This window comes from Chelonoidis abingdonii, chromosome 7 (assembly GCF_003597395.2).
Source record: "Chelonoidis abingdonii isolate Lonesome George chromosome 7, CheloAbing_2.0, whole genome shotgun sequence".
Taxonomy (NCBI): domain Eukaryota; kingdom Metazoa; phylum Chordata; order Testudines; family Testudinidae; genus Chelonoidis; species Chelonoidis abingdonii.
Window position 1 is genome coordinate 6,852,914 of NC_133775.1, and position 11,204 is coordinate 6,864,117.

The 11,204-nt window shown below is 39.2% G+C and overlaps 1 protein-coding gene across 1 annotated transcript in view; it reads right to left on the reverse strand.

Annotated features, from left to right (window-relative positions):
• Positions 1-11,204, reverse strand: part of STIL (STIL centriolar assembly protein) — a 30,010-nt gene extending 18,806 nt beyond the window's left edge. Inside the window, 9 exon segments of the mRNA XM_032805038.2 lie at positions 279-365; positions 498-581; positions 1,524-1,771; positions 3,979-4,166; positions 4,354-4,469; positions 6,371-6,478; positions 10,395-10,457; positions 10,982-11,094; positions 11,096-11,204. Coding sequence (XP_032660929.2) covers positions 279-365; positions 498-581; positions 1,524-1,771; positions 3,979-4,166; positions 4,354-4,469; positions 6,371-6,478; positions 10,395-10,457; positions 10,982-11,094; positions 11,096-11,134 — 1,046 coding nt within the window. The 5' untranslated portion in view covers positions 11,135-11,204.

An 11,204-nucleotide genomic window follows, 5' to 3' on the forward strand; every position in this document is an offset into this window, starting at 1 on the left:
TACTGACCCAACTTGCCAATTTTCTGAAATTAATATTTAGGAACATTAGTAATTTATTTTTGTATTAATAGATTTTAAGGCCAAAAGGCACCATTACATCATCTTCTAGTCAGACTTCCTTACTAGCATAGGCCACGCAATTTCACCCAGTTACACTTATATAGAGCCAACATTCCACCAAGGGGTGCACACGATCAAACCAAAAGCAAGTTTTCCATAGCATCTGATGTTAAGTAGCTCAAACAAGACTTTCATCAAATAAAGTTTAAGCCATTTACCTTTCTTGAATTGAAGAACTGAACAAATAACGCAGGCAGCAGGCCCAGACCTGTGGATTGTAGATATGAGTGATGCCACTCAACCAACTAAAGGGAAAAGGAAAAACCTGCCATTAGAAATGGATTTGTTATACCCTTCACTAAACACTCATCCAAGTAAATGACAAAACTTTACTAGTATCAGGAGAAGGCATTATACAAAACTAGCCAAATACTTACATTCCAACCAATGGCAGAGCATAAGCCTTGGGATCAGATTCCAGCACCAGAAGTAGTTTTCGGGTTTGGTCCATTGTAAGGTATCTGGAACATAACAGGCTAAGTGTTTGTTCTAGGACTCAGGAACTCCAGAACAACATTTAAAGTAAGAACAAAATCTTGTGCTGGAAGCGTGTTTTCAGAAGATGCTGTATGAAAGCTTCAGGTGGCAAAAGTACTCATATCTTGGGAAAGAATGGATATTCTCAAGCTTATTTCCTAGCTATCAATAACTCACCAAGCTGTTATTGAGACCACTACAGTCAGCTTAATATACTGGTTGCGCTGATGAACCCAGAAAAGTAGTACGATGAGTCACATTCTAAGTTATAAAAGGAGGTGGGGGGGGAGGGGGAAGAGTCTACATTTTGAATGGTCAAGGATCCAGGACAGAAATCCTGACAGCACTGAAGGCTCAAACTATTTTATTTTTGGATGTAGATCATAAATGAAGTTCTCAGTGCACCCTATTAACAATAGAACAATCAGACAAAAATAAAGATTCTCTAATGTTATCTTATTGTGAGTACTTACAAATGCGTTTAACATTGGTGAGCTTTGAGTGAAATGGTCTGATCTTCACTTCTGGGTCTAGCACTTATATTGATACGATAATCTAAAAAAACACTACAGACTGTTTTTAAAGCTAATAAAACTATCATTGTTTTTCTTTTTCGTCCTGTAGACTGATCTTCCCCCTATTAAAGTCAAAAGCAATGGCTCTAGTTGAATAGAACGGTGCAGAATGTCCCGATTCCTGTTCCAGGAGGACTAGCTTCCTGTGCTCACTGTGTAAGCTTTCTTATTCAAGATACTGAAAGCTAAATCAGAAATAATATTCTTTATACCTTCCTGCTTCCTCATAAAGACAGCAGAAGGCTAAGCCATTGACACAAATGGGAGATAATTTCCCTGCACCACCTAACTGATCCTAGGACATTCAACTGACTAGCACTTCATGCCTGAAAGTTTTAACATTGAACTTACCCACATTTATAAGTCCCCTGAATCTGTGCAATATTCATATGACTGCTCAAGTTTCTTGCCAGGGCTGTAGGAATAATTGGGACAGATTTTACAGGAGTGTATTCTAAAGTATTTGTTATAGTAACAGCTGCCCAGTGAAAATCAAAGTTTAGATTGTCCATGTTCTCTGTTGAAGCAATGTGAACTCTTACGGGGAGCAGTTTGGAAAGATCCAAAGAGTCTCTACTGCACAAACTGTGTTCGAGTCCCTAGGAGAGGCAAAAAGTGCTGAGATTAGTCTTTATACACCTCATTTATACATAATAGGTATATTACAGTAATGCCTAGGTGCCTCTGCCATGAATCAGGGCCAACATCGTGCCAGGAATTGTTTAAACACAAAGGATCAGCGCCTTCTTCAAACAGCTCATGACTGTATTGAACATAGTAAATAGTAATATGAAATGCATCCTATATATATGAAAATGCGCAGTTAGCTATGTTAAATTGGAACACACAAAAAATTCACAAGGACAAACAGAGAGTCAAAAAATTAGTTTATCAAAAACCTACCAACAGGACAATTGCTTGCATCCAAGAAACCCTCATAACACAAATGGATGTGCAATCACAAGGAAATTATTCACTGAAACAAATTGCTTTTTCAAGATATGAAGAGTCACCTTATAAGTACAGTCACAAGGCAAGGGTAGCAGGAAAAAACGTTTAGCTACCCGAGATTCTCTGCTTCCTTGAACAGCAGCTATACTTGCTGAAGTATCCTCTTTGGGGAAAAACAAATATCCCTTCTCTCCCAGAAGAGTTTGGCAAGGAAGAGGTTTACTTAAGCTAGGCTTAAAATATTTAAAGATGTACAGCTCTCATTTATACAATTTGTAGAAAAGGAAATTAGTTCAGCTGTTAAGCCTACTAGATTTACATTTGTTATCCTGTTTACACACATTCTTGATAGTTTACCACATTATTTCACAAGTTATCTATGTAACTTATCTTTTGTTTATGTACCATATCTGTAGTTACTGGTATACTGTTTCTACACACTAACACGTTAAATGTTTTTCATAGTCTAGATAACTTTCTCAATACTTTGGGTATTAAGGGATGCACAAACAAAACAAGGTGCAACATGCCCTACCAAAGCATTCCTGACATTTTTGTTTTAAATTAACTGGGTCCTAAACTAATCACACAAACTCATCTTGGGGTCTGATCTTATAAAGACTTAAGCACATACTCAACTTTAAGCACAGGAATAGTATAATTGATTCTTTCTTTCTTTAAAGATGATCAGAGAAACTTTTACTACTTATACTTTTTGATGCAAAAAAGAATGAGGCATTTTTCTGCTTTATTTTTTAACTGTGGCGGAGGGGGGGGAAGTCATCATCATCAGGGCTTGCCTTACTCATTTTACTTGAAGGACCAACTGGAGAACTAGAGAAGGATAAAAAAATCCTAATAGACTGAAACCTAAGATTAGCTCTCAGACTTCAGTTGAAATCAGAGTTTGAAATAAAATTCTCAAAAACAGCAAAACTAATCAGTGTAACTAGATATCCCGTCCTATTGTAACAGAAGGTTTGGAAAGCTGTCTTATCTTGCTGTCTCTTGTGATGTAATTATTTCAGTTTCTCCAGTAACAAAGGGTATGCCTACACTGCAATGAAAAACCCACGGCTGGCCTGTGGCAGCTGACTCAGGCTGCGGGGCTGTTATGTTACAGTGTAGTCTTGAGGGCTCGGACTGCAGCTTGGGCTCAAGGACCCCAGCAAGATAGGACAATACCAGAACTCAGAAGTCTACACTGCAATGAAACAGAGTTGGCTGGCAAGGGCCAACTACAGGTGTCTAACTGCTGTTTAGACATACCCAAAGAGGATTCTTTTCTTCTCTTTGGCTTTTGAGGGTCAGGGCTAAAGAACTGATGTTCCTTATATATAAACAAAAAAATCCACTCAAAATCATGCATTACTTTCTTTATACACTGTAAATCAACCACTAATGAGGGTTTAGGATTCCGTTTTTTGGCTTTTTTTTTTTTTTTTTTTTTGCGCACTTTGTGGATCTTTAGTGTTCAATATTGCCTTGAAGATGGAAATAGTTAGCCACAAAAATGATTTGACACCATCAATAAAACGAGCTCTTCCCATATTATCCCACCATTCTGGGAGAGAGAGAGTTTCAGCTAGGAACGAAAAGGAGTTTTGTCTTCATGCTCATCTTGTCTTAGGAATTTCTATTGAGATTGCCAAAAAAGGAGCTTACTGGTGACAATCATGATGTGGACTGAGAACAGCTCTCTTCACATTGGCCATTAAATAGTAATCTTCTGGCCTTTGCTCTTCTAGTTTGGATTTAGATGAATGGCAGGGAGGTGAAAAGATACCGAAAGCCATCTAGTCTTCTCTCTGTGTCACTGTTTTAAGAGATCAGAAAGTTTCTAGGAGTGGCTTACCTTAAAAGCTAAGTTGAAGTCTTCAGAACTGTGCACTATAAGATCTCCAGAGGAAGATCCCTGAGCACTAATTGTACATGGAATCAAGAAGTCTCCAGGAAGAGGTGCTGTGGGGACTTTCCCTGAACCATCAGTTACTTCTCGACCGGGATCAAATCTGTCTATTGTCAGTGATACACCTTCATCGTCTGGGGTGGGGAAAAACATGGTAAAAAGAGTGGAAGTGGAGAAGTATACTGCATCTAGCATACCAAAACCATCAAGTTCAGTTCACTGACTGAGGCTTGTTCAATCTCCAGAAATGCAGAAAGATGCAAGCCAGTGACAAACGATTTAATAAAACATTCATGTAGGTTAAAAAACAAAAAAAGTTACCTTCATCCACTGCAAGAGTCCCAAGCAAAAAACAGGAAAAGAACTTTCTTTCACTCTGCTTAGCATGGCGATAGGCAAGACGAAGAGCTTTCTCCATCATCAACAGTTTGGGATTTCTTGGGGGGGGGGGGGCAGGGGGGGGGAAGGAGAGACAGACAATGAATGTGTTTAATACCAACATTAACAATGATTTCTATGAATATTATATAACAAGAATATTTTTGGTACAGTTAGGAAGTTTTAAATATATAAATTTTTTGTCCTGAATAAACTACTTCAAAGAATAAACCAATATTTTACCACAATGAAACAATCGTATGCCCTAAACAGGAAGAGATTTGGATATTAGAGTAACAGGAAGAATAGTAGAATCTAGGTGCAATAAGTCTCTTAGAAATTTTTTAGCTTGAAGCTGCATGTCTAGTTTTGATTGTGAGCTGTCTGTGAAGAACATAAGGTCAAGAGATGACTGTAGACTGAAGCTGTCTGTGAGAATGCTGTAATGTGTGGCCCAAATCCTACTTGGTCATGGTTAGGAAAGCGTTACATTTTAAGTCTAACATATTTTTAACCAATGAATGCCTATTTTGGAACTACCTTGTAAAGGGTTCAGGAATACTGTGAGAACAATCCATAAATGGCAGAGGTGTAACACAAGTACAGCCTGCTCAACTGAAAAGGAACACGTTGAACTACTCCAATGCCCCCTGCACACTATGCCTCACTTTGTTCTATGCTTAATTTCAAAGAAGAAGGTTTTGTACAAATCTGATTAATCCTCCATTAAAAGAACATTTTTCTGTCATTGACAGGCAGTTATCTAGATTTATTTTTTTGTGAAGCACCCATAGCATCTCTAGGTTGCCCAGAAGGCAACCATGTTGCCTTCAACTAGTACTCACTTCGGCTGGTAAAAGAGTATTCTCTCTGCTGTTGCACTGCTGTGTTGCAGGATTTTTCCTCTCCTAATGTTAATGGACTTTGTTTGAATAACCAAACTTGACACCCTCTTTACCATTTGACTCTCTTAAATCATGAGGGTCACAGCTTTTATTCTCAAGGGCATGCCAGTGCAAACAAGTTTTCCCATCTCCCCTCCCTCCATCCCAGATCTGACACATACTGCCCTAGGAACTGATGAGGGCCAGGATTTGCCTTCTGACTTATTTTAAAGAGTATTTGTCAGAACTTTTGACATGTTAACAGGATTGTAAACATTTCACTTAATTAGGATTTCCATGTTGAGTTTTAACTTAGTTCAGCATTTTGGAGTTTGCTTTTATCAGGATCACTCTTTCCTGCAGACATGTAGCGGCAGAGGACAACTGGCTCAAAGAAACAAGAGGTTTGCGATCATCATTATACTTTATAGTTTCCTTCCACCTTCTCCCTTGAGGGGTGCGTATTTTTCACCAGGGCTTCTCAAACCTGTTGATAGTGCTGATCCACAAGGAAGGGACTCCCCAGTCCTTCAGAAGGAAGAAACCCTCTAGCTAGATATTTATACTGTGCTCACTGTGATTTCCTCCCCATTGTTTTTTTTGCCTCCCTGGGAGGACAGTTCCTACTAAAACTATGGAAGCAATGCAGTGTTAAGCAAACCTCTTTTCTCTCCCCAGAAGCGCAAGCAGAGAAGACAAGTATTTACTGCTTCTGACAAAACTAACAAAGATGGATATTTGCCATTGGAGAAAGAGATGCTGCCAACAGCCCTTCCTCGCAGTCCCACACTGAGATGCTGTAGAGTTCCAGCACAGAACTGCTTTTGCAGGGTGGGGTTGGGGAAATCAAAATCCCATCAGATCCCAACAGATCCCTACAAAGGTTAATCTTCCTCAGCACAATACAATTCAATAAAGCTTTACCATCCACACATGATGAACTGATACTGGAATAGTCTGTAACAAGGTTGAATACCTAGGATGCAACTTATAGAACAGTGTTCTGCACATACTCAGAAGAGCTCCCTTGTAATTTAATTATTTGTATCTTGAAGAAGAACAAGTCTTACTCATACCTGTAATAACTGATGTGCGCGCCAATAACATTTCCCACAGGTGTTGGATCCCAAAGTGCACATTTTGATAGAGGAAAACTGAATGGTATCATCCTGCTTGAAGCAATTCTGCAAAAGAAAAAAAATAATCAGAAATATATTAAGCCTAATCTTTTAAGCTGCACTTTATTTGGTTTAGGTCGCGGGCCAGAAGATGAAGGAAGAAAAAACCCCCCACCAACATCTCACAAGAACGTCATATTGGCTGAAGAAATAAAACTTTTCCTAGGAAACAGACAAGGACGATAATGAGATTTCATTTATTTTGCCATTTTAAAGGGTTAATTACTACAATTCCTTCATATGGTCTTAGGTGTGAATGCCAAGGCACTAGTTATTTTTAGATAAAGCTTGGGAAATGAAGATGTTCTAGATAAGACATTAGAAAGAATAAACCATACCAGGAAATAAGTGATTTTCAGCTCTCACTTTAAATTCAGATTAAGAAAAAACTTGCCAAAAGGTCATCTTTCCAGTTTCCTTGATAGTTCTACATAGGATTTGCTCCATTAAAAAGTAGCATGTTTTGAAGCATATTTAAAGAAACATAATTATATCTGAAGTCAAACAGCATATTACACAGAAAGAGTATTACTGTGAGTGTTGTGACTACAGAACTCCAAGTTCACAGCCACAAACAGGTATTCAAAAGCTGTAGCCATTCAAATTTCTTGACAAAGTCTTACAAATTTTATTTTAAGATTTCTCCAAGTTGACAGAAATAATCTTTTAGTAATCCATATAATACTGTTCATAACCCACTGCTAACATTTGACTAAAGACCAACTCAGGATTCCTTCATTAAAATATTTTACATTAATCAAAACAATACATGTAAATCCCCCTCACACTCTTTTAGCTGCCACAAGAAAGAGATTTCTCTATTCTGATGCCCTACCTCAGTCCACTCATCTCACATGCTGGTTATGATGGAGGATTGGTTCTCATTAAAAAAATGCTGTCAGTCAATTTAAGTCTGCATTTTAGATTCTCTTTTTAAAAAGGTGCAAAGCCCAACAAGCTCACAGAATTTTTTTTTTTAATTTAACAAAGTCTTGTTGAATTAAGGACCAATACTTCCTGTACTGTTTACAGCTCAAATACTGCACTTCAGAAAGTGAGTTAGACACATAAGCATCCAGTTTATATTTGCCCACTTTATATTTATTTTTATCACAAATATTTGCACTGTAAAAAACAAAAGAAATAGTATTTTTCGAGTACTGTATGCAATCTCTTTATCATGAAGTTGAACTTATAAATGTAGAATTAAGTACAAAAAATAACTGCATTTAAAAATAAAACAAACAATCTAAAACTTCAGAGCCTACGAATCCACTCAGTCCTATTTCTTGGTCAGCAAATCAAGCCAATCAAGTTTGGTTACATTTGCAGGAGATAATGATGCCCACTTCTTGTTCACAATGTCACCTGAAAGTGAGAACAGGCATTTGCATGGCACTTTTGTAGATGGTGTCACAAGATATTTAGATGCCAGATGCTTTAAAGATTAATATGTTCCTTCATGCTTCAATCGCCATTCCAGAGGACATGAATCCATGCTGATGACGCTATCTGCTCAGTAACAATCCAAAGCAGTGCAGACCGATGCATGTTCATTTTCATCCTCTGAGTCAGATGCCACCAGGAGGTTGATTCTCTTTTTCGGTAGTTTGGGTTCTGTAGTTTCTGCATTGGAATTTTGCTCTTTTAAAGACTTCTGAAAGCATGCTCCACACCTCATCCCTCTCAAATTTTGGAAGTACTTCAGATTCTAAAACCTTGGGTTGAGTGCTGTAGCTATCTTTAGAAAATTTCACATTGGTACCTTCTTTGCGTTTTGTAAAATCTGCAGCGAAAGTGTTCCTAACATGAACATGTGCCGAGTCATCATCGGAGACTACTATAACATGAAATATATGGCAGAATGATATATATATTGGCTGAACAAGAGGCAGGACTGAGTGGACTTGCAGGCTCTAAAGTTTTGCTTTGTTTCACTTGAGTGCAGTTATGTAACAAACAAAGCACAAAAAATATTGACATTTATAAGCTGCTTTTTTACGATAGATTGAACTACAGTACTTGTATGAGGTGAACTGAAAAATACTATTTTATCATTTTTACAGTTCATATATTGGTAATAAAAAAATATAAAGTGAGCAGTGTACACTTTGTATTCTATGTTGTAATAGAAATCAATATATATGAAAATGTAGAGAAACATCCAAAAATATTTAATCAATTTGTATTGTATTGTTTAACAGTGCAATTAAAGCTGATCAATTGCAATTTTTTTTAGTTAATCACGTGAGTTAACTGCAATTAATCAACAATCAATTTTTATCCACCCTGACTCGAGCTTAAAGTAAAGCCCGCACATAGATCTTTGCAGAAGTGGGGCTCAACTGTGGAATGTATGTAGTGTTTTTGATTTAGGGTTTTGTGGGTTATTGGCAACTACTGAGACAGACAGAAGTTGGAGCATGCCACAATTAAAAAAAAATTTTTTTTAAGTGTAAAAATGTACTTCACACTGTACAAGACATAAAATTTAGACATTCCCTATGCCAAAGAGAGTCATATGAAGGTAGGATGCACTGGGAAGCCCAGAAGAATGAATAACTGATTTTTAATTATTGTATATATTTTTTGTTAGCTTACAGGGCCTGCAGAGATTAATTTCGTCCATAACTGTCTGAAATAACAAGATTGTGGATTGCTCAAAAAATATAGGGAAAACATTCCATACATAGCAAGAGGTGGAAAAAGAGACAGAAATAGGACAGTCGTCACCCTAGTGAAAGGCAATAGATTGAGATGTCTGGAAACTGAGGTCCTATGTTCACCAAAGTAGCAGCACACCACTGCAAAACTTCCTCACCAATGTTTCCCAATGTTTATTTAGAGGTGCTACTTCTAGGAAGGCCACTCACTAACAGCAACTTTAAAATTTTAATGTTTTTTCATTAAGTGGCCTTCTGTAGAATTGAATTATGTTTGTCCAAGTAGTGTCATTTGTCATCTCATCTCCACATCTTCCTTCTCCTTCTGCCCATTATCTGTCACTATGCATGGAAAGCTTATGCTCAAATAAATTTGTTAGTCTCTAAGGTGCCACAAGTACTCCTGTTCTTTTTATGCATGGAAAGTTCTCTCCCATCTTGGTTTGTCAAGCTTCTAGCCTCTCCACATTCAAGTCTCACTACTTCCATGCAATCAGAAATAAGTGACAATTTATAACTATAATAAAAAAATCAGTTTAAACCTTTATTGCATATTTGCCTCACTGTTTAGATGGATACTAGGATTTCTATCGTGATGGTTTCTATAACATGCACAGCTGTGTACTACGAAATGGACTTTCAATGGGTATTTAATAATGGTGGAGCCCAATTCTCCAACTAAGTATTTGTTTAAAAAAAATAAATTAGTTAGGGGATCAGGCAGTTAAAAAAGTACACTGCCTGAACCATTCTGCACACACCCTCTCTCTCACACACACTCCCCCCTTCCCACAGTTATTAATAGGTCCTGCTCTTTAAGGGCAAAGATAATCGGTCACCAAACTCAGTTATTTTAAACATAAGAACTCTCACTAGTTACAATATTTAGGGCCTGATCGTGAAAGCTGATCTGTAAGGATGAGGCTCTGTGGAGGCACAGGGACCCACCTACATAGATCAGACTGCAGAACAGGGCCTTAAATTGTAACATCTTCAGAAAAGAAACTGCCATTTAAAATCTATTTGTGCAGCACTCTGTACAAGGGGGTGGGGGGCCCTATCGTGATTAGGGTCACTGGGCATTACTGTAATACAAATAATTCATGACGGCATATCGCTCATTGCAGAGATAATAAACTTGCATTATTTGTAGTCCAAAGAATCAAGACATTTGTGCTTTCTTTGAACTCCTTGTAAGGAAAAATATTAAAATCAAAAAAGCTTTCCATAAAGTAATTTCGCTGCAGAGGAGCAGATACCTAGAATCTGTTTGGTGATCTGAAACAGCATAAATAGCCTCCATGACTGCTGCCTTCAATCCCCTGCAAGGAAAACAAAAGAAAGAACATTAAAGAATGGGGCCCTGCCCATGACTAGGGCTCTCAGGCACTACAGTAACACAAATAAACAAAACACAGAAAACACCAAGAACACAAATCACATCTTCTCAAGTGACTGATTTACATCAAAGCCGATAACCAGCCAGAGGACTTTGCAAGGTAATTGATAAGGTTACTAGGGCTGACATATGAATCCACCACAGCCTGCGCGTCACCCAATAAAATCAGCCCGCAGCCCGCGCGCGGGCCCCCACGCAGGACCAGGATGAGCCAGGCCGGGGGAGAGGTCCCTGGACCGGGAATTAGGTATGGGTGGGGGGCTGGCATCCCCTCACCCCAGGCCAACGGGAGGCCAGCAGACCCGCAGGCCGAGACCCCAGTGCCTCGCGGTCCCCAACCACCAGCCCATCCCCCTCTAGGCGGGGCGCCCCAGCCTCACCCCCCACTGCCGCCGCAAGTAGGGGCAATGCCGCGGGTCAAGATGGGGAGCCCGGTAACTGACTCACCTGAGCAGGACCCTTCCCGGCCCTTCTGCCTGTGGCGGCTCCAACGGCGGCACCGCCAGCCTCCCGCCCCCACGACGCCCTCCAAACAATGAGCGCCGCGCGCCGCCCCGCCCCGTCAAGCCCTCTTACCCAATCAGGAGGCGCAGCTTGCATTCCGCCCACTTCTTTTTGCGGTCGCTCAATCAGCACGCCGTGTCCACTGGCCCGCTCAACCAATCAGGGG